The 25000-nt window shown below is 38.7% G+C and overlaps 1 protein-coding gene across 2 annotated transcripts in view; it reads right to left on the reverse strand.

The window, feature by feature from the left end:
- LOC137646981 (scoloptoxin SSD14-like) overlaps positions 1 to 25000 on the reverse strand; it is a 379610-nt gene that overhangs the window by 268773 nt on the left and 85837 nt on the right. For both annotated transcript variants that reach the window (XM_068380053.1, XM_068380054.1), the window contains exon 3: positions 24780 to 24844. In XM_068380053.1, the coding sequence (XP_068236154.1) occupies positions 24780 to 24844 (65 nt within the window). The remainder of the gene's footprint in view (positions 1 to 24779; positions 24845 to 25000) is intronic.

The raw sequence follows: 25000 nt of genomic DNA on the forward strand, positions 1-25000 counted from the left end.
AATATCGTTTATATACATAAACTCCAAACAAAAAGGACAAAAAAAAACATAACAGTCAATTTCATGTTCAACCCACAACCGGTGCCGTTAACAGTTAACGGTGAGAAAAACAAACATGTTATTTCAGGTCCCTATCAGTGCAAGGGGAGAGCGAAGATACAAAGCATAATATTTACAAAAAAAAGAAATGTCGTTAACATGTACGATCGTGTAACACACGGTTGGTACATGGCTTCCCACCTAAAAATGACATTCTGTACATGTTAAATAGCAGCGTGTCATCTGGCAGGAACTAAACAGGTTTTAGACGATCAATGGAGACACAGTCTTCTTTGCCCCGAATGTTTAGTAGGAATGCTTTCAGACTGCTTCGGATCACAAGGAAAGGGCCCTTGTAAGGGGGCGTTAGCGGTGGCTTGCTAGTGTCGTTGCGTAGGAAGACGTGCGTTGCAGAGTGAAAGTCTGTCGGCATGTGATGCTTCGCTGGGGGCTTTTAAGTCTGCCGCATGGAGTAAATTTTCCCGCGATGTGACGTATGCGCAGGAGATCGTCGGAGAAGGTGGCCGAAGGAAAAAATTTGGCAGGGACGACCAACGGGTCAACATACACAATTTCAGCTGCCGAGACGCGAGGGCATCTTTAGGAGTGATCGTTAGTCCCAAGAGGACCCAGGGAAGCTGAGTAAATCAGTTGGAATCCTTGAAGTGGGATCGAAGCTGCTTTGAGGGTGCCATGAAAACGTTCAACCATTCCATTGGCAGCAGGGTTGTAGGCAGTTGCCTGATGTAGGCTGATGCCCAGGAGATTCGCTAATGATGTCCACAATTGAGAGGTGAAAGTGGTACCCATGTCAGAAGTAATATGCTCAGGGATACTAAATCTTGCAATCCATCCTGAGAGTAAGGCAGATGTACATGAGGCGGACATTGCAGTTTCCATGGGAATGGCTTCAGGCCAACGAGTGGAGCGGTCGATGACGGTAAACAGGTAACGATGTCCTTGTGATGTGGGTAGGGGGCCTACAACATTGACGTGAATGTGGGCGAAACGACGCTGAGGTTGAGGAAAGGTGCCCACTCCTGAATCCGTGTGTCAATGTACTTTGGAAGTTTGGCAAGAAGTACAGACGCGGACCCAATCCTTGGCATCCTTAGAAATGCCGGGCCAAATGAACTTCGTCTTCAGCAGCTGTGCAGTAGAACAGCACGAGGGATGTGGAAGGCAGTGAATGAAATCAAACACCTGTCGGCGCATGGGAGCAGGAATCCAAGGTCGCGGTCTACCAGTACTGACGTCACAGAGGAGGGTGGTGTTGGAGTCGTCGAGGGGGATGTCTTCCCAACAGAGGGATGTGCAGGATGTCCTACTTGCTTCATACTCTTGATCCTGTCGTTGGGCTTCAGCCAAGGCATTGTAATCCAATCCCAGTTGAACGGCAGCCAACGTGTTTCTTGACAGAGCATTGGCAACGGTATTCATTTTGCCAGGGACGTGTTGAAGAGTGCAATTGTATTCAGCCGCGTCTGAGAGATGTCGGCGTTGACAGCCGCGGCGGAGAGATGTCGGCGTTGACGGGCGGACCAGGCATCATGCTGTCGAGTGAAGGCGTGCACCAGAGGCATGTGGTCTGTGCGAATGACGAAGGGCGTACCTTTTAAGAAATGGAGAAAGTGACGGACAGCCAAGTGCACCACCAGCAATTCGCAATTGAAGGTGGAATAACCTGATTCTGCCTTGGACAGTTTTCTGCTGAAGAAGTCCAATGGGTGGGGTGAGCCGTTGACCACCTGTTCGAGTAGTGCACCAATAGCGACGTCGCTGGCATCGGTCGAGAGAAGGAGAGGGGCATGTGGGAGGGGAAAATTGAGATATGCAGCAGTTGATAGGGCCTTCTTTGCATTGCAGAAGGCCGCTTCTTGAAGGGGACCCCACTTCAGGTCAGAGTGGCGGCGATGGCTGGCAGAAAATGGTGATAATAGTTGATCATGCCCAAGAATTCCTGCAGAGCTTTGGTGGTCGAGGGCGTGGGGAAGTTCTGAACGGCTGCTACCTTCTCAGGGAGGGGATGAACTCCTTCAGGAGTGATGCGGTGCCCTAAGAACGACACTTCGTCGGCGCCAAAGGTACACTTGTCATACCAGACTACAAGGCCTTTTTTTTTTGCAGGCGGTCGGGCACGATGCGCAGGTGATGGAGGTGTTCCTCTTTTGAGGGAGAGGATACAAGTATGTTATCCACATAAAAAACACAGAAGGGGAGGTCCCCTAAGATGCCATCCATGAGACGCTGAAAAGTGGCCCCAGCATTACGAAGGCCAAAACAGGAGTAATTGAAGGTGTATGTACCAAACGGATTGGTGATGGCAGTCTTGGGGATGTCTTCTGGGTTCATAGGCACCTGATAATACCCCTTCAGGAGGTCGAGCGTGGAGAAAACCTTCCCTTTGTGCAGGTAGGAGGTCATGTCGGCGATGTTTGGGAGGGGGTAGTGATCCAGTTTTGTTTGAATGTACAGGTGCCTGTAATCCCCGCACGGATGGTGGGAGCTTTCTTCAGAACGATGTGTAAGGGTGACGACCATGGTCTGGAGGCCTTTTGGCAAACGCCCATTTCCTCAATTTCGGCAAACGTCTGTTTGGTGGCTGCCAATCGTTCCGGTGCCAGACGTCTGAATTTTGCAAAGACTGGGCGTCTCGTCGTCTTGATATGGTGATAAATACCGTATTTGGCAGGAGCTGTGGGCGTTTGGCGAAGTTCTGGACGGAAAACTTCTGGGTACGACATGAGGAGGTGGGCATAGGCATCCGTTGGTGCGCTGATGTGGAGAGCGAGGCTATAGGGGGCGGGTTGAAGAGGTGTCGACAAGTACGAGTCTGCGTTGACCAATCGTCAGTGGATGACATCGACCAAAAGGTGGAAATGTGAGAGGAAATCCGCACCGAGGATTGGCAATGTGACGTCAGCAACGAGAAACTTCTAATTAAATTTACCATTGCTAAACGATAATGTGAGGTTCTAGTAAACATAGGTGGGTATCGCAGATCCGTTGGCAGCTACCAGGCGGACGTCGGCAAACGTAAACAGACTACGTCATGTCCTGAAGAGTTCCCTTGGCAAAAGAGAACGATAAGCACCCGTGTCTAACAAAAATCGCACGCCCGTTCCTGCATCATGTAAAAAGAAAAGATTAGAAGCACTTACACGTTTTTTGGCCACTGGCAATCCTTGGCACATTTCTTCGCGGCTGCCCCGAATCTGTAGTGGTAGTAGCAAAACTTCTGGTCATTTCCCTGAGGGCGAGCGATACTGGTCATTTCCCTGAGGGCAAGCGAAGACCTTTGGTCCCCCAACTGTTGTTGAGAGAGCTGAAAAAGCTTTGCTATACGGGCGGCTGGCGACGGCGAGTACTGCTGCAGAAGGTATGTTTGGAGGGCGGCATACGCTATTGGGGTGTCTCCTTGTTCACAAAGCCAGTCGGATATTTCCGGGAAGGTGTCCTCGGGTATCGCCGCGAGAACATAATCTGCTTTGGTGGTTGAGAGAGTCACACCCTTGATACGGAACTGGACTTCTGCATGATGAAACCAAGCAAACGCCTCTCTACTGGCGAACGACGAAGGTTTCAATGGGGCGGTGCCAACTTCCATGGAGTCCGCCATAGTACCAATGGCGGGGGGTGGGGGGTGGGGGGATGGAAGGCGGGAGGAGCAAGTTGACTTCCGGGGTCACCAATGTGACGAGCCGAGAGAGGCTGTGACTAAGAAGGCAGGATGAAAGCAACTGAGTAACTTTATTACAGAAGATCCATTTATATATACATAAACTCCAGGCAAAAAGGACATAAAAACATAACAAGCAATTTCATGTTCAACCGACAACCGGTGCCGTTAACAGTTAACGGTGAGAAAAAACAAACATGTTATTTCAGGTCCCTATCAGTGCGAGGGGAGAGCGAAGATACAAAGCATAATATATACTAGAAAAAAAAGAAATGTCGTTTATATGCATAAACTCCAGGCAAAAAGGACATAAAAACATAACAAGCAATTTCATGTTCAACCGACAACGGGTGCCGTTAACAGTTAAAGGTGAGAAAAACAAACATGTTATTTCAGGTCCCTATCAGTGCGAGGGGAGAGCGAAGATACAAAGCATAATATATAATAGAAAAAAAAGAAATGTCGTTATGATGTACGATCGTGTAACACACGGTTGGTACAGGCTACTTGAGAAAATCTAGTTATTTCCAGTAACTGTGATGTTTTTTTATTCTGCGATTAGTTTATCCACTAAAAATCTTATGTAGCTTTCTTGTTCGTCATAGTTTCAATATTTTTTGTTTGGTTTTGCGTTATTAAAGTAGACTACCTATTACGTGTGAAGATATGTCACTAAGAAAATTTTAACAACCCAACATAAGTAGTCTTGAATGCAAGACGTTGCTAAGAAACTGTTGCCCTTCTCTACACTAGCATTTCATTTTCATCAAGAAAAATCCATGAAATGCAAGGCAAGAGACTGCTACAATTAATGAATTTTTTTTCAGCGAATTTTGTAATGCCACTGAACCAGAATCTAAGAAATAATCTTACCAAAAGTTGAGTACATTCTGTTTTAGATACATTCTAATTTTCTTTCCAGAATAAACACATATTTATCAATCATCTCCTTTATTTCATTACTCAGTTTTTGCCATAAAATATAACTTTAGATTTTCATATTTTCTTCTATTGCAATACTATTTAAATCATTAAATCTACAAAACGATTTCCATATAGCATCACTATTGTCGGAAAAAAGAGACGTTGTGTTGAGCATAAATAATATATCTCTTCAGCTGATCTATTAGACTTTTTTGTCAATTCACTATATGTTCTCTATATTACACAGCACATTTTGCATTCACTCAAATCTTGTAATGGCAGTAAAATGGTAGCAAGAGGTGTTGCTCAAAACGAACAGATGAAAGGAAGCGTTGCCATTTGGAGCTCATGTGGAAAACTATTTTCTTTTTTCAAGGTCATTCATCAAATAATCTCTGTAAATTTTTAAAATATGTAAATTTTTCCATAAATATTCGGATTTTTAATTATATTTCCTTTGAACTACATTTTATACTGAAGTGTATTCCATTGTTCAATGTAGCGCTGATGAAAGCCATGAGTAAATCGCTACAACTGCAGTCAGTGGAATAAATGCAAAGGAACAACATATAGGAGATTTTCATTTGCACTCTACGGAAGTTAAGTGTTGTCTGGAGATGATAGAATCGACACGTTTATTCATAATACACACACACACACACACACACACACACACATATATATATATATATATATATATATATATATATATATATATATATATATATATATATATGTGTGTGTGTGTGTGTATATATATATATATATATATATATATATATATATATATATATATATATATATATATATATATATATATATATATATATATATATATATATAATATTATTACAACTGGTGAACTACGTAAATTACCGAGCTCCCAAACTCACATGCTTTATATTACATAATCTGATACACAAGAAAATACCTCCGAGCTCTGAGAGTAATACACAACTTCCATACAATAATATATATGGACACTGAATATCTAAAGGTGTTTTTACTTTACACTTAAAACAAAACTAGGTGATTACTTTACTTTTAACGGGAACTATTCTTAAATCAACCTCTTACTTCGGTTCTTAGTCAGGGGATACGAGCCAACCAATTAAATAATTATTAGTGATCGCAAATAATACACACTTTCCAAAAATATATATACACTATAGAAATTACAATTAAAAGATAATAACAAAATTAAAACATTAGAAATTTAAATCTGAACTAGACCTTAGACTAAGACAAACTGACACTTCAAAAATTATACAATCACTTGTTTCACTAGAAATTAATTTACATAAATGTTTAATTTTGACAATTAATGAAAAAAAGTTGACACTTTAACACTATAGTGAATAAAAAATGATTACACTCACATATACGTAACCAACTTGACAGTTTGAAGAAGGGGTTCCATCCATCGCAAAACGAGGCAACACTCTCGGCTAACTCTACCCACCTCCTCTCATAGTCTAAAACCTTCATGAAGCTTCCAACCACGTGGAAACATAATGCAATCCCTGCGTGTGTGTCATACAGCATGCCTTTCAACAAGATTATTTGTCTTCGTATTCTGTGAAGCTGAATTACCCCTAACCACTTGGGCAACTGGTTTCGGTTTGTTCGACCAACATTCCTTGCTGATATAGCCTTTTTTGCCACACTTGTAACAGACGATATTAATCTTCTGCACATCTTTAACAACACCTGAAGGGCAATTTGATGATTATTGTTGTGGTACTATCACATCCTGCTTTGGGATAGTACTTGTGGTACTTTCGCTGCAACTATTGAACTTGTTCCCATAGGTATTACTGAACTGTTTCCATAGTTCGTCGAATACTTGACACTTGGTCAGAACAACTGTTGAAACTTCATACCCAAGGAGGGTTTACAACTGATAATATTATAATTTTCACTCAGCGAAGCGGCTCTTTCAAGTTTCTCCACCTCTCTCTCTCTCAAGTACATTCGAATATGCACAGGAATTCCTCGTAAATATTGTTCCAGCAATATCAGTTCTTCTAAATCAGCTATCTCTCTCACTTTGGCTGCCTTTAACCATCTCTCAAAACATCATCATACCTTATAAGCGTTATCCAGGAAATTTATTTTCTTGTCCTTCTGTAAATTTTGGAATCTTTCATTGTATTATTCAGGGGTCATCTTATACATTTGCAGCAAGCTCCTTTATACTTTTGGATACTCTTCCTCTGGCCCTGAGACAAGGCAAGATACGCAATGCGTCCTTTTCCAATAAGGACACTTTGCAATAACACATGTCGTTTATCTTCTGGCCATTCCATCGTCGACGGGACTGTTTCAGGATGATCGAAAAACTCGTTGAGAGCTTCTTCCGTTAATTCGCCACATCAAACATGGGATCGTGCATAGCATGTTACACACCTGTCAGAGTTAACGACCTTGCACGAGCATTCAACAGTTCTAATTCCCTTGCATGTCTTGCAATTTCTCTTTTTTCTTCTCTCTCTCTTTCTCCCCATCTTGCAATCTTTCTTGCCTCTTCTTTCTCCATTTTTTCCCATCTTACCTCTTCTCTCTATCTTCCCGTCTTGCAATTTCTCTTGCTTCCATTTCCCTTGCATGTCTTGCAATTTCTCTTGCCTCTTCTTCCCGTTCTGCAATAATCTTCAACTTAATCATATACTTTTCCGCTGTAATTCGTCTAATCTCAGCCTCTACATTAATTTTTGCTGTTATTCCTTCAGTTTGTCTGGTCATATGAGACTTGCTCCTCTACGAATTCTGCTTCATCCTCCTCCAAAAGGTTGCGAACTGCTGCAATATTTTCTTCTGGCAACTTTTCTGAGATTATCAATGCTTCTAAGGCTAGAGACTTGATTTGGGCTTTAATCATTCCACTAGCTGCATAGCCACCAAAAGCCTTTAAAATAGATAAACACTGAGTTTTAGTTACATTATCTTCCGAAAATTCCTGGACAATTGGGTTTTCCCAAAACTTCTTGCACATTCAACTGCGCCATTTTCTAGTTTACAAAAACTTATAAATCTTCAAAAATATATCTTAACAATACATGGAATCCAATCAACACTACTGATCAAACCTTTATTCTTAACACGGCCCTGTTACCACCAATATTGAAAACAGACTTGCTTGATCTCAGTTTCTGGGCACCAAAAAATTACGTAAATTCCCGAGCTCGCAAACTCGGAGAATACATCCGACCTCTGAGAATATTACGCAACTCCCAGACAATAATATGTATGATCATTGAATAACTAAAGGTCTCTTTACTTTACGCTTAAAACAAAACTGGGTAATTACTTTGCTTCTAACGGGAATTATTCTAAAAGCAACCTCTTACTTCGGCTCTTAGTCAGGGAATACGAGCAAAGGACTGAAATAATTTTTGATGATCGAAAGTAATACACACTTCACATAAATATATGTATTCCACAAAAATAACAATTTAAAAAATACCAAAAATATATCACTCGAAATTTAAATCTGAACTAGACCTCAAAATAAGACAAACTGACACTTCTAAAATTATACAGTCAATTGTTTCACTAGAAATTAGTTTTTGTAAATGTTTAAATTTGATAGTTAATGAAAATAGTTGAGACTTAAACACTATAGTAAATAAACAATGATTACACTTACATATACGTAACTGTTACTCTTACGTCCTTAGGGCTCACGCAAGGTTACCTAATGGTTAAGCAAAAATAAATACACTTTACTTTTAACCAAATCTCACAGGGGCAGTCACGAAAAAATTAACATATAAAATGTACTTACATTAACACACTTCACTTTTAAATTAAACACGCAATAATATCACCAATATTTGAACAACACTATACACGGTATACGTTGGAGAGAAATCACTATTCACGTTTGAGAGGAAATACATAATGGGTGGATAGATGCTGGTGAGAGGACTGTTGTACGTTGGCTCTTTCAGAGGGTCAGGCTGGATCTCTAGTTCCTATGCATTGCTAGGCCCTTATATATATTATCCTAATTCACTCAAGAAACTTCCAGTTGATCATTCTCGTACAGTGCGGGCATGGTCCAGACAGCCTTTTACAACGCCAGGTTGCCAAGTTGGTAGTTTGAAGAAGGGGTTCCATTAATTGTCCAACAAGGCACCACTCTCGGCTAACTCTGACCCCCTCCTCTCATAACATTAAAAAAAAAATTTTTTTAGTCTAAAGCCTTCATGCTATATATATATATATATATATATATATATATATATATATATATATATATATATATATATATATATATATATATATATATATATATATATATATATATATATATATATATATATATATATATATATATATATATATATATATATATATATATATATATATATATATATATATATATATATATATATATGTATATGTATATATTTATAGGTAAATGTATGTGAATTACATTCGGCATTCGTCATTCATTTAGTTGTATTTTCATTCAGTTCTGTAAATGTAAATTTATGTTATTTCAAAGAATCAGATTTCTTTTTCAAGTAGTTTTAGTACTAAGTCTCATGTAATATTGGTTAAAGGTATGTATGACATAAACACAAGGGATTGCATCATGTTTCCATGTGGTTGGAAGTTGTATGAAGGTTATAGACTAAGTTCTTCATTTTTCTAATTTTATGAGAGGAGGTTGGTAGAGTTAACCGATAGTATTTTCTTCGTTGGGTAATGAATGGACCCTACTTCAAACTGCCAAGTTGGCAACCTGACGTCGTGAGAACCCACCCAGACCATGTGCACACACATCAATGCATTGCTGGAATGAACTGGAAGTTTGTAGAGTGAATCATGATAATATATAAGGTCCTAACAATGTATAGTAAGCAGAGAGATCCAGCTTGACTTTCAGAAAGAGCCAACATCCTCTCACCAGCATCTATCCAGCCACTATGTATTTCCTCTCAAACGTGAATATAGATTTCTCTCTAGTGTATGCTGTGTACAGTGTTTTTCAAACTTTGGTGATATTATTGTGTGTTTAATTAAAAATTTAAGTCTGTTAATTTTAGTACATATTTATAGTAATTTTTTTGTGACTGGCCCTGTGAGATTTGGTTAAAAAATGAAGTGTATTAATTTTTGCATAATTTAACCGTTTGGTAACCGTGTGTGAGCTCAAAGGTCGTAAGCGTAACAGATACATATATGTAAGTGTAAATCAATTTCTTTTATTAATTGTCAAAATTGAGTATTTTCATAAATTAATTTCTAGTAAAACAAGTGATTGTATGATTTTTTGAAGTGTCATTTAGTCTTTCTCTAAGACAGGGTTGAAGAACCTGTTCTGTAATGAGGGCCATTTGGTCATTTATGATTTCTTCCAAGGGCCATAGAAAATTACGAATAGTCATTGGTCAAACAAAAGATAAGTCTCAATATTTTTAAGGCTTATTATTGTATGTGTTACATACAATAATAAGCCGTGAATGTGTGAAGATAAAATTGCAGTGTTTTATCTTAAGAAGAGGCTTAAATAAGGTTGCATAACAAATAGATAAAATCCAAAACAATGCTGCTTCATAATAAATTGCTTGTATTTTTATCATATCTATCACGTTACTTTACATTTTTGTCTGATTTGATGCCCTGAGAATGTCTACAATTAGAACTCACTTGATTAATGTGATGGCTGAAACTCTTCTTTCTCGAGTGGTATGAGGCCAGGTGGTAGTGATAATGTTGCCACTCGCAGCGGGTTTTCAAGATTTGTATCAGTGCGACTTAAATTCAAATGATTCATCGCTAAGGCAAGCTTTGAAAAGAATTGCTCATAACAATATGTGGTTCCAAATATAGATGCATATTTCAGCTCATGCATCCTCAAAGATGGAAAAGTATTTGCCTTTATATACCGTCCATAAAAGTCTATAAGCAACTGATTAGTCTACTTAGCTTTCAGTTCATTATCACTTGACAGCTGAATTAATTATAGTTATAGGTCAGAAGAGATATCTTATGGTTCCACAATAAATGGTTTAGCAAAGATGTTTAGCTTCTGTTGTTAAGTGTTAACATCCCTGAAGCTTTCAATAAAGGCCTCCATTAATTTTGCATTATCATCAGCATACTTGGATGTTGAACAAGGACTTTTTGCTTGCAAGGTCAGGAAATGTACTGTGTTATTGTTTTCAAATTGCATTTTCCACAGTCTTAATTTGACTTCAAATGACTTCACACTTGAAAGCAGTGAACTAAGAAACTAAGAACTGTGAACCCTGGGATCCCCTATCCACCTAACCTCTGACGGTAAACGTATGGATACACAAAATTTGTCTGTATTTAACTATTGTAGCTGAATATAAGATTATTAACCCAATATACTTGAATTCTCATTTTATAAGTTTAGTCTGGTTATACCACAATAACCTGATGATTTTATTTAGATTGTATTTTAATTTTTCTACTCACTGTTAGGCTTATATGTTGTCTCACAGGCCATACCAAAGGGTTTTACCTGTATATGACTCGAGGGCCAGTTGGAAAGGCCTTTGGGGACCGGATCTGGCCTGTGGGGCGTAGGTTCCCCACCCCTGGTCTAAGGTCTAGTTCAGATTTAAATTTAGAGTGATTTATTTTTGGTGTTACTGTTGAATTGTTTTTTCTATAGAATATATTTATTTTTGTAAAGCATGTATTATTTCGATCACCAATAGGTAACTCAGAAACTTGCTCATATCTCCTGACCAAGAACCGAAGTAAGAGGTTTATTTAAGAATAGTTCCCGATAAAAAGTAAAATAATCCCCCAGATTGGTTTTGAGTGTAACGTAACGAGACCTTTAGATATTCAGTGTCCATATATATTATTGTCTGGGAGTTGCTTATTATTCTCAGAGCTCGGAGGTTTTCTCTTGTGTATCAGATTAGGTAATATAAAGCAGGTGAGTTTTGGAGCTCGGGAAATTGCGTAATTTACTAGTTGTAATATATATTTTTTTGGTGACCAGATCCTGGAATCGAGCAAGTCTGTTTTAAATATTGGTGATAATAGGGCCATGTTTTGATTAAAGGTTTGGCCAGCTTAGTGTTGATAGGATTCCGTGTTATGTTAGGATATATGTGTCAATAAGTAGTTTTTGGTAAAGTACAAGGTAGCACAGTTGAATGAACAGGAGTTTTGGGAAAACCAAATTGTTCAGGACATGTCAGAAACTTATGAAACTAAAGCTCAGTGGCTTTCTATTTTAATAGCATGTGGTAGTCATGCAACGATGGGAATGATTAAAGCCCAAATCAAGTGTCTAGCCTTAGAAGTGTCGATAAACTCGGGAAAGTTACCAGAAAAAGATATTGCAGCAGGTCGCAACCTTTTGGAGAAGGCTGAAGCACAATTTGTAGAGCTGCAACTATTGTATGACCCACAAGCTGAAGGAATGAAAGCAGAAATGAATTGACGAATTGCAGTGGAAGAGAATTTGATTAATTTGAAGATGATGGCAGAACAGGTAGAAAGAGAGAGGGAAGAGGCAAGAGAAATTGTAAGACGGGAAGAAAGAGAGAGAGAAGAGGTAAGAGAAATTGCAAGACATGCAAGAGAAATGGCAAGACATGAAAGGGAATTGGAAAAAAGAAATAGAGAACAGGCAAGAGAAATTGCAAGACATGCAAGGGAACTTGAAGAAAGAGAGAGAGAAGAAGCAAAAGAAATTGCAAGACATGCCAGTGAATTGGAACCATTGAATGCTCGTGCAGGGTTGTCGTCAACTCAGAGAGGTGTGACCCCTGCTATGCACAATCCCATGTTAGATGTGGCGAAAGGCCAGATGTAATCCCGAAATTCACGGAAGAATCTCCCGACGAGTTCTTCGATCATTTTGAAATGGTCGCTTCGATGATGGAATAGCCAGAAGATAAATGGTCTTTGCTATTGCAGAGTGTCCTTATTGGAAAAGGACGCAGTGCGTATCTTGCCTTGTGTCAGTACCGGAGGAATGAGTAACAAGAAATTAAAAAGAGCATGCTACAAGTGAAAAGATGCCCCATGAATATTATGATGAAAGTTTTCGAAGTTTGCAGAAGGACGAGAAAATGACTTTGCTAAATTACGCTTATCAGGTATAACTATGTTTTAAGAGATGGATAGAGGTTGCCTAAGAAAGAGAGCATGCTGATTTAGAAGAACTGATAGTGCCTGAACAATATTTACAAGGAATTCCTGAAAATATTCGAATGTACTTGAGAGAGAGAGAGAGAGGTGTGAAGAAACTTTATAGAGCCACTTTGCTGAGTGAAGATTATGAATATTATCACTTGTAAACCCTCCTCGGGTATAAAATTTAAACCGTCGTTCCGACCAAGTGTGAAGTATTCACCGAACCATGGAAACCAGGTCAGTAATAACCATTGTGAACAAGTCCAATAGTTACAGTGGAAGTATAACTGGTACTATTCCAAACCAGAATGTGAAAGTACCACAACAGCAATCGTCAAATCATCCCCCTTCAGGTGTTGTGAAAGACGTGCAGAAGATTGATATCGTCTGTTGTAGGTGTGGCAAAAAAGTCCATATCAGTAAGGATTGTTGGTTGGACCAACGGAAAGCAGTTGCCCAAGTAGTTAAGGGTAATTCAGCTCCACAGAATACGAAGATGAATATTCAAACAGGAAGGGTTGGTAAGGAAAATAAATCAGCTAATGTTTACACGACGAACAAGACAACCCCAAACAGCGTGGATGCCTTTAAACCGTACATTCATGAATGTATGTTAGCCGCTCTGAATTGGAGCGAGTAGGGATGTAATCATAGTGTGGTAATGTGAGACTTACACCCGATGGTGAAACAGTCTCTAACAGGAGATTCGGTCATTTTGAAAGGCACAGGAGGTGAGAAAATTACTCTTATCTGTCATTTGAAACTCATGCGAGTTTGTGACAGGTCATTTTGATTTTGCAGTAAATGATCTATTGGCTGTCAAAGGAGTAGAAGTCCTACTGGGAAATGAGGTTGGTGGAGTGCTGTTTGTGCCTTGTCCCATTGTAACGGAGAAACCACTGAAGTATAGTCCTATGACTGAACTCGAGAAGGACTACCTGCATCTGTTTCCAAGTTGTGTGCCGACTAAGAGTATGACAAAAACAGTGGCTGCAGAAGAAGACAGAGAAGCCAAAGGAAAGATGAACTTGGGAGGTTTGCCATGATAGTCCGTAAGAGGAGAGCTACCGAGAGAGCCCGAAAGAAGAGGAACGACAGACGAATGAACAACAAGACAAGGATGCAATGGACTTGGAAGAAATAGAAAACTCAGCGTTAGAAGTAGGACATGTGAGTCTGGAAAGGCTGATAGGATTGCAATGGAAGGATGCAACATTAACGGAATTATTGTACCGTTTGGTGGATGAGACGGAAGTGCAGCAGTCTCCCACCTGTTATTATCTCAAGGATGGATTGCTTATGAGGAAACATAGACCTGCCAATATCCCTGGGAATGCCAAATGAGGCATATATCGTCAGATATTGATTCCCACACCGCTGAGAAGACAGGTGATCACCGTAGCACATGCGACGGAACATATGGGAATAAGAAAGACGACGGAGAAAATTAAGAAACACTTTTTCTGGTCTGGCATGCATAAGGATATGAACCAGTTTTGCCATGCATTTCACGTTTGTCAGATGGCTGGAAAGCCTAACGAGTACATCAAGAAGGCTCCATTACACCCGATTGAAGTATGAGGAGAACCCTTCAGCAAGGTAATGATTGACATTGTGGGACCGTTACCGAGAACGAAGAAAGGCCACGAGTGCATATTAACTGTATTGTGTCCTGTGACAAGATACCCAGAACCCATATCATCAGGAACATAAGTGCCAAAGTAATTGCAAAGAAGTTACTTGACTTTTTTACCAAGTTTGGTATTCCGGAAATCATTCTGTGACCAAGGAACGAATTTTATGTCAAAATTATTTCAGGACGTGATGAAACTATTGGATGTGAAAGAACAACTGTCTATTGCCTAGCCCCAGAGACCCAAGGTCCATTAAAGAGATTTCATCAAACCTTAGAGAGTATGTTATCAAAGTACTGCAACGAAACAGGAAATGAATGGGACATCAGACTACCTTTAATGATATTTGAGGTATGCAATGCTTACCAAGAAAGCATGGGATGTAGCCCGAATTAAATGGGGTTTGAACAAGAAGTAAGATGACCAATTAAAATGTTGTCAGAAAAATTTAAAGATCAGGAGGAAACGGATGAAGAAATTGTCAAGAACTTGAGGAAAAGAATTGGCGAAATGAGAAAGTTTACCCTCGAAAATCTGAAAACAAGCCAATGAAAAATGAAGAAAAGGTTTGATATGAAAAGTAAGAACAGACAGTTTGCGGTAGGACAAAAGGTGTTGGTTTTCTTAAAGATAAGGAAATTTCCACTCACCAACAAGTTCCACGGACCATACAAGATTTTGGAGAAGATCAGTGACCTGACTTACGTTATCGAAACACCAGGAAGAAGGAAAAGTCAAAGGAAGATACACGTTAACTTACTGAAACCATACTTAAGTAAAAACGAGACCGAAGCTTAAGAGGTGTGTATGGTGCACAACGGTGGATATGAGGTAGGGGCTGTAAGCATAGTGAATAATTTGTCCAACATTAGGAACTTAGCAGAGAAATTAACTCACTTGAATAAGGAGCAGCATGAGGAATTAAGTCGATTGATTAAAAGGTTCCCTGAAATTGTCTCGAACATCCTGAAACAATCCAACTTGACGAGGCATGAGATACACCTTAAGACCACTCAAAGACTATTCAAACATTGTGCTTATCGGTTGTCGCTGTTTCAACGAGAGGTCATGAGAAAAGAAATGGACTATTTGTTGCAAAACGGATTAGCTGAACAAAGCTCTAGCCCTTACAGTTCTCCATGCTTGCTCGTGAAAAAACCTGAAGGATCTTTTAGGATGTGTACGGATTATCAGTGTGGCTGACAATTATCCATTGCCACTCATAGACCAACTACTCGACATCATTGGACAAGCGAGGTTCGTCTTTAAGATCGACTTGTTAAAAGTCTATTATCAAATTCCCTTGGACTACAACACAAGATCATTATCAGCTTTTATAACTCCGTTTGTGTTGTATCAATACTCAGTCATGCCATTTGGTCTAATGAAGGCACCCACTACCTTTCAACGGATGATTGAAGGAGTAGGCGTATATCTCGACAATATTGTGATATAGTCATCAACCTGGGAAGAACATCTCCGAATCCTGGAGAAGGTATTTCAAAAGCTGCGAGGAGCATATCTGACGATTGACCTGGAAAAAAATGAATATGGAAAGGCAACCGTTCGGTACTTAGGATTTGAAGTCGGAAGAGGGAAAATTGCTTCAGAAGCTGCTAACGTTGAAGGAATAAGGAAAGCTTTACCTCCCACAACGAGGAAGATATTACAATGATTTTTAGGAAGGGCATGATTCTAGAGTCGGTTTTGCCCGAATTTTTCGGCGGTATTCGCTCCCTTGACAGAATTGACTAGCCCCAAGAAAAAGTTTGTATAGACCAGCGAGTGCCAGGAATCCTTAGACAAGATTAAGGCCATATTAACTTCGAAACCAATACTGCAAGCACCAGATTTCAACAAGAAGTTCCTTATCCAAGTGGATGCGCCGGACAATGGGATTGGGGCTGTTCTATTGCAAGAAGGCAAGGAAGGAATTCTTCACCCCTTTTGTTTTATGTCGTTGAAGCTGAAGAAGTATCAACGAGCCTATTCGACAGTTGAAAAGGAACAGCTAGCACTAATTACAGCGATAAGGTAGTTTGAAGTTTATGTAAATAGACCACCGAATGAAGAAATTACAGTTTATTCAGATCACAATCCTTCAACTTTTTTTCTAATAAAATGAAGAACTATAATCAAATGTTAACTAGAAATTCGTTATGTTTTCAACCATATTGTAGCAATACAAAGCATATATCTGGTAAAGAGAACATCGCTGCAGATTATTCATCTACGAGACAGAAAAAGAGCAACATGGGTATGAGAGCCATCTAAAGTTGAGGATATTCCAACAGCCGGTAAAATAAATAAATGGACATGGGCTGGAAATAAAAGGAGATGCAACAAGTGTGTCACCTCTGCTCCACTGCGCTCACCCAGTACCACCCTCCAAAGTTGTGAATGGTACATATCTAATACCACATTACCATAACTCAAGGAAGTCACGCAATTACAAAAGTTTTGCATTTTACATTACTGCATTGTTACTTAGTGGGATAATTTCATTGTGTTTATTGGAAAATACAATTTTAAATACCTATACCAATCACCATATTTGATTGGAGGGCAGCGTAAATGTGATTTTGAGGATAATTTCTAATTTCCGATTTTTACTATATTCAGACTTCAGCATGGCAAAGAGAAGCCTGATGGAAGAGGAGTATTTGCAGGTCCTTTACGTGGGTAGCAATGAAGAAGAGACTTCTACAGTGACTTTTGAGGCAGACAGTGTCCATGATGACCTTCACGATGCCCTAACTTGGTAGCAGGAGGAGGATGAGGCCCAACCTTTGGCTGCTGAACTTGAGGAAAGATTAGCTGATGAAACAAAAGGTTTGGCTGTCTCGCACTAAGTTCATTTACATTACCTTGTTCCTGGTACTTCTTCAACTGCTCTTGCACCTTTTACTGCTCGTCAAAGTGTGCTTCAGCTGCTACTGGGCTTTCTTCAGCGTCTTCTGGTCCTTCAGCATCTTCTGAGTCTTTTGCAGCCTCTCCTGCACCTCCTGTGCCTCTTTTGCCGTCTCATATGCCTCCTTCAGAGTCTCCTGGAGTTACAATAGCTTATTCTGTTACTGCCCTTAGTCCTGTGGAGCTCAGGAGCAGGAAAAGGAGAAGCTCTCTTTGGCCTGCAGAAGGTGTGGCATTGACGAGATTGCCGAATGACTCCTACAAGGCTAAGGACAACATGAAGTGGAATTCAGAGCCAAACTCAATAATGCCATCTATCATGAAGATTGTCCAGTTCGACACTGCCTGCCCTATCATGACTGTCATTGGGTGTAGGATTCCTGCCAAAGTCTTTGCCAAGTTTTTGCAGGATGTATTTCATCCAGAAGTGGTCGTCCACACCAACGATAAGATTGTCACCCTCATTAACAAGTGCAAGCGGGAAAACGACCCCACCTTCAAGGACCTAACCCTCATAGAGTTACATGTCTTCCTTGAGATTCTCATCATGACAGGAGTACAGAAAGAAAATCATTTGGCATCGGAAGAGATGTTGTCCAAGTCTTAAGGATAACTCTTCTACAGGAGTGTCATGAGTGAGCACCACTTCACCTTTATTCAGAGGGAGGAAATTAATGATGGATGGCTATGGATATCTACATTGTATTTTTCAAAATTTGGCTAAAGAGCAAAAGCTTTAGAAATTCAAGATGAATTGGAGTAGAGTAGCTTGCAAAAAGTGGGAGACTAGAATGGAGAGCTCTGAAAATGAAAGGTGGAGTGTAACCGCTTGTGAAATACTGTAATGGCTAAACTATGACACCATTGAAAATGGAAGTTGAAGGACATAACTCATGAAAATTGAGACCTGTTGGGTTGTATATTTGAAAGAGAGAGTTAAATGGTGGCATCTTTTCCAAATAAAGGCTGTATGAGGATCCAGAAGAATTCTTGGCTTTTTATAATGATCTGGAGTAGTGCCTTTGAAAATGAAGGCTCAAGTGGACTACTTCTAAAAATAGTAAATGGCAGCACATTTAAAATGAAGTCACAATGACATTTCAATGATTATGAAAAAGATAATGGGTAACACGTTGCAAAATGAAAGCTAAACTGTAGTTTTTTTTTTATTTTAAAGAAAGCTGAATACTAGTGCCTTTAAGATAAAAGGAAATGAAGGCCGAAGATTAGCACCTTTGAAATGTAAGACAAAGGGTGGTACATTTCAATATGAATGCTTAAATGTAGCCCTTTGAAAGTATGAATAAACAGTAACACTTTTGCAAAGGACAAAAATGGTAGTAGGGTAGTATCTTTAGAGATAAGTGTCGATTGATAGCACTTACAAATGAGGACTAAAATTTAGAATTTCAGAAAATATATACTAGAAGTTAGACGGGCACTGTCTCTGAAAATCATAGCTCAAAGGTAGTGTCTTTGCAAATAAAGGGTCCAATGCAGTACTTGTGAGAATGACAGATGACGGTAAGTAACTTCGAAAATGGAAGATGAAGGTAACAAAAAGAAAGGCTACAGAGAAGCCTTTTCTAAAAAGAAAGTTATGCATTAGTACATCATGAAAAGAAAAGCTAAACTATGGCAGCTTCTAGAAATGAAAGGCCTTTTGAACAGGAAGCTCAATGGCGGTACTTATGAAAAAGAAGACTATAGGGTAGCATTTTTAAAAATGAAAGTTAAACAGCAGTGCCTTATGAAAAGTAGCATAATTTTATGATTAAATACCTTTTGGAAATTGAGGCTCATGGATATTACTTATGAAGAGAAAGGTTATAGGGTAGCACTTTTGAACATGAGATTTAAGCAGCAATGCTCTTTGAAAATTAAGGCTAAAGAGAAGGAAACTATAAAAGTAAAGCTGAAGCGTAGCACCTTTTGAAAGTACAGACTAAAGGGTAGCACGTTTCTAAATAAAGGCTGAAGGGTAGGACCTCTGACTATAAAATCTAATTGGTGGCCCCTTTCAAAATGAAAGCCAAAGCATAGCATTTTTGAAAAAAAGTTACAAGGTACCACATTTAGGAATGAAAGTTACATGATAGTACTTTTTCAAAATGAAGATTTTTTTTTTCATTTTGAAAATAAAGGTAATAGGTACACACGTTCAAAGTAAATATTAAGGCATAGCACCTATCAAAAAGAATGATAAAGGTTATACATTTGATCGATTGATTTGAGGTTTTCTGGCATCCTAACATCTAAGGTCATTGATGCTTATATCTTTTATTATAAATAAACAATAAAAGAATATTTAATTAAAACTATAAAAGCAAAGATGTAATTTTAAAAGTTAAATATCTTTCAGAAGACCTGCTTCTGAAGTAAATCTAAAAATACCGCTAGCATGGTAGGACACATCCTGTTTAAGAATCTTGGTAAGTATGAACCTGACATCCTCACCTCGAGCCACAAACAGAGAATTCGGTCAACAAATGCCTCACTGTCAAGGGTACCAAACGGTCATCACAATATGGCTGGTATTGGCCAGTAAGCAGATATTCCTATGTCAACTGAGTGTGACCAATGCGGAGATGACAAAGAGTAGTCTCCCACATTCAGGGCATCATGTTATACTTCCAGGAGTATACAAAATTCGCTATTTCTCGCATCTTATTTTTTATTACATTATCCCAATGCTGCAGCCAATTATAAGAAATCAAATTCCTAATGCTGGGTAAGCAATCTTCACAAAGAACGGGATACCTTCTTGGTCGCAATTCCACTGCAGCAGTCTTTGTCAGTAAATCGGCCTTCTCATTTCCAGACACACCTACGTGTGCCGGAATCCAGCAAAATTGAATTGTTATACATCTCAGTGCAATAATGAAAAACCATTCTAAAATCTTTTAAACTAAAGGGTTGCTGCAATTAAAAATTTCTAAAACTTGAAGGACACTCCTTGAATCACTAAAAATGGTAAAATTTGCCCCCTCTTCCAACTCTATTTTTTCAACAGCTTTTAGTATGCATTTGAAAATCAATGCAAACGAATATCATGTTTTCCAAAAAATTACTGTAGGGTAGTATTGTGTATGTGACTTGAGGAATTGTAAGTTTTGTGTAAATCTTATGTAACAGCATAGTGTTATGTGTATTGAGAGCAAGGTCATTGCATCTGGACAAGTGTGACTTTAATTATATAAGTGATTATAGATAATGTTGCATACAAAGTTAGTGTTAGATTTTTTATAACCTACCTTTAAAAGAGTTGAGCACTAATAATTCATACTAAATAATGAGATTGGATTCTTTTATCGTTTATACTGATTCACTTTCGTTTTTGTCCAATCACTTGAGCTTTATGTTGTATACATGACGACAGTCAGTCGGCCATCATCAAGTCGATATGATTTAGCATCCTACAAATAAATCAACTACAAAATTACAACAGAAGTCTTCTTTGCTTCAACCAAGAATATATATTTGACGTCGATGACAGGATCTAAAATTAGCACACTAACAATAACTTATTATTGCAGGTAAGTTCAGAAGCGTCCCAGTTTGCATAGCATTAATCACCCTATGCAACAGGTAGCAGCTTAGAAATTGTTGCTAAAGCGTTATAAATATTAAGATAAATTATGAGTAGCACCTTTCCAAATGAAGGTAGAAATATGGAACTTTTAAAACAAAAACCTAGGTGGTAGTACCCTAAAAACCTAGACTAAAAAGCAGAACAAGTAAAAATGAAAGGTATGTGGTAACAGCATCTAAAATAAAGATTACAGGAGTAATACTGAAAAACTGTGATAATAGGATAGTAGCTCTAAAAATGAAAACTCAATTTCAGCACCTGGAAATTGTATATGGAGGGTAACAGTTTAGAAACAAAGTTTGAAGTGTAACACCTGTTTAATTAAAGCGCCTTTGGAAATTAAAGTTGAAATGTTGAACCTATGGAAATGATAGCTTCAGGATATCATATTTCTAGAATAAGGCCAAAGAGCACCTTTTTTAAAATTTTTACAATGGGATCTTTTAAAAAGAAGACTGAAAACCGCCATCTTTGATAATTATAGCTTAAGGGTAGCATCTTTAGTGGATAAAGGTCGAGAGTAGTACTTTGGAAAATGAATGCTCAAGGGCACTAGTTATGGTCTTAATAGGTAAAGGGCAGCGTTCAAAGGCACTACTTATGAATATGAATGCTAAGTTGAAGTGAAATGTCTCTGAAAACGAGGGCTAAAGAGTGGCAACTTTTAGATATGTAGGCTAAGGGGCAGAATCCTTGAAAATGATGGATAAAGGTTACCACATTTAAAATTCAAAGATAAAGAGAAACAAATTTGAGTACAAAGGCAATGGAGAAGATTTCTTTTCGATAGACTAAATGGTAAGGCATTCAAAGACTTAGGCTACTGGTTAGTCCTATTGTAAATATGGTTAAAGTGTGCAACCTTCAAAAAAATATAGCAATATTGCAGCAATTCAGATAATTGGGACAGAAAGGTAGGAGCTTTGAGAAAAAAGGGTGGTGTTGGCAACTTTAAAACTCTTCATAAAAGAGTAATATCTCTAAAAATAAAAGCTTAAAGGTAATACTGAACACCGTCGAAAAGAAGAGTTAAAGGTAGCAACTTTGAAAATAAAATATAAGGGGCAGACGTCAGACATCAGATGTCAGACATCAGACGTCTGAATCTGGCAAATATTGGGGGCCCCGTCATCTTGATAAGATGATAAATGCCGTGTTTGGTGGGAACCAAAGGGCGCTTGACGAAGTTCTGGACGGAAAACCTCTGGGTATGATGTGAGGAGGTGGGCGTAGGCATCCGCGGGTGCGATGATGTGGAGAGCGAGACGTAGGGAGAGGGTTGGAGAGGCGTCTAGGAATGCGAATCCACATTGACTAACCGATGGTGAGCTACATCGACCAGGAGGTGGAAGTGTGATAGGAAATCCTCAGCGTGAATTGACAATGTAATGTGAGCAACGAGAAATTTCCAAGTATATTAGGCACTTCCAAACGATAATGTGAACGTTTCATAACCAGGGGTGGGTATGGCAGATCCATTGGCAGCTACCAGGCAGATGACAGCTGACTTAGACAAATTACATTATGTCCTGGAGAGTGGCTTTCGCATAAGAGAACGGCAAGCATCCTTATCTTCCAAAAACCGCCTGCTCGTACCTGCATCATGTAAAAAGAAAAGATTAGTGACAAGCGATGACCTACGAACACATTTTTTGTCCACTGACAATCATTTGCACACTTCTTTGCAGCAGCCTCAAATTTGGAAAGGTAGTAGGATAACTGGAGCCGATGGGCATCAGGAGAGGTCGTTGGTTGGCTGAGGGGTGGTATATGAGGGTGGTGGGTGGCTTTGTTGGCGCTCCGGCACGTCACAAGGTGGGAGCCTGTGTCCTACTGCATTCACGTCTGCTTTGGTTGATGTTGAATAGGTGTCCACTTCTTCAGGAGTGGAAACATCGATGGAGGTCTGGAAAGTGGTGAAATGGTTGTCCATAAGAGCTTTAACCTTGGTCATCAGGTCCCTCATGGGTAAAATATCAACATCGGGGATAGCAGCACGTACAGGTTTGGGTAGGCGGCGTACTCAAATGGCACGAAGTAGATTCACTTCACCAGGAAACCCTTTTGCAGCAGATTGTAAGCGAGCGATACTGGTCGTGTCCCTGAGGGCGAGCAAAGACTTTTGGTTCCCAACGATTGTTGAGAGAGCTGAAAAAGATTCGCTATTCAGGAGGCTGGCGATGGAGAGTATTGCTCCAGGAGGTGTGATTTGAGGGTGTTGTATGTTATTGGCGTATCTCCTTGCTCCCACAGCCAATTGGATATTTCTGGGAAAGTGTCCTCGGGGATCGCCGCAAGAGCATAATCTGCTTTGGTACTTGATCGAGTCATGCCCTTGATGAGAAATTGGACTCCAGCACAAAGGAACCAGGCAAACACTTCTCCGCTGGTGAAGGACGGTAGTTTCAGGGGTTTGGCGTTGATAGTAGAGTCAGTGTATTACTGCGGCATCATCAAACGATAAGACACCCCAGTGCAGGGTAAAGCAGGAGGGAGCTGAACAATCCAGTGGTCACCAATGTGCGAATGCACCAGTTAGGTGGTAACTGAGATACGGAGTAATTGCAACTAACTTTATTTTGGTAGAGAGTAAGCTTTTACAAAACCAGTTTCAATGAAAGATGGTCACAAAAATTCTAACAGATTAATATAAGCATATACGGGCATAAACAAGTTATCAGTGCAAGGGGAAAGCGATAACGTAAATATACAAAAAACCGAAATATCATTACATTGTACGAGTGTGTGATGCTCATGCGGTACAATGTTGTTGGTGTATACGTTTGAATGGTCTTCAGTTTATAGTTCTTATTTAGTTTGATGATTAATCCTGTAATTTTGTCACTAGTCCTATAAAATTCTTCTATGTTACCTACAAGAATAGTATATGTAAAAATAAAAGCACGAGCGTAATACCTCTGAAAATGAAGATTAAAGGAAATTGGATTTAGGAATTATGGTAAAAAGAACCTTTCAAAAGGAAGGCTAAAGGGTTGTAATATTTTAATATGAAAGTTTTATGGGGATATCCATGGATATGAGACCTATACGGTACCAGATTTAAAAAAAAAAAAAGAATTTAAAGGGTAGCCCATTCCAAAATAAAGACGAAAATGTAGCACACCCTGAAAATAAAAGTTAAACTCTAAAATCAATGGCTATAGGGAAACACTTTCCAATATGCAAGTAAAGTGGTAGAATCTTATAAAATAAAAACTAAAAGGTACCACTTTTGAAAATGAACTCTGTAGAGTAGAAACTTCACAAAATGAGTAAAACAGAGTAGCCTACCCGTTTTGAAGTTGAAGACTTAACGGTAACACCTTATAAAATCAAGGATACCTTTTCAAAATTAAGAATAAAGGGTAGCACAACCTGAAAAAGATGGCTACAAGGTAGTGCCTATCAAAATGAAGACTGAAAAGTACCACTCTCCATGAAGAAAGCTAAAGGTCAGTATCTTTTGTAAAAAAAAAAAAAAATAAATCATAAACGGCAGCACCTTTGAAAAAGAATGCATATATAGTAGTACCTTCTCAAATGGAAGGGTAAGGGATGTCCCATTGAAAGAGAAGGAAAATGAGTAACTTCTAAAAAAATAATTTCTCTTTTATCTTTAATGGGAGAAAATTTTGTAAATTTCAAAATTTATTCTGAAACGAATTTATTCACAAAATATTACAAACACTTCAGTTTTCAACAATGAATCTTTCAAAGCCTCATTTATAAGGTGACACTATTATTTGGTAAAGTTGTGAAGACTCCTAAGTAATCATGACTTGAATTTCCTGTAATAAATATACAGAAAGGTAAATTTCCTCTAATAAATATACAGAAATGTATTAATGTAATGTATTCTTACCTTTATCGCAAGAGACTCGTTAACAGCTTCTTTTTCTGTTTCTGCTCTGCTGTACAGAGGAACTCCTAGAAAAGAATATATATGTATGTATATATATATATATATATATATATATATATATATATATATATATATATATATATATATATATATATGTATATATGCAGATATATATATATATATATATATATATATATATATATATATATATATATATATAT

This window comes from Palaemon carinicauda, chromosome 9, assembly GCF_036898095.1.
Source record: "Palaemon carinicauda isolate YSFRI2023 chromosome 9, ASM3689809v2, whole genome shotgun sequence".
Taxonomy (NCBI): Eukaryota; Metazoa; Arthropoda; class Malacostraca; order Decapoda; family Palaemonidae; genus Palaemon; species Palaemon carinicauda.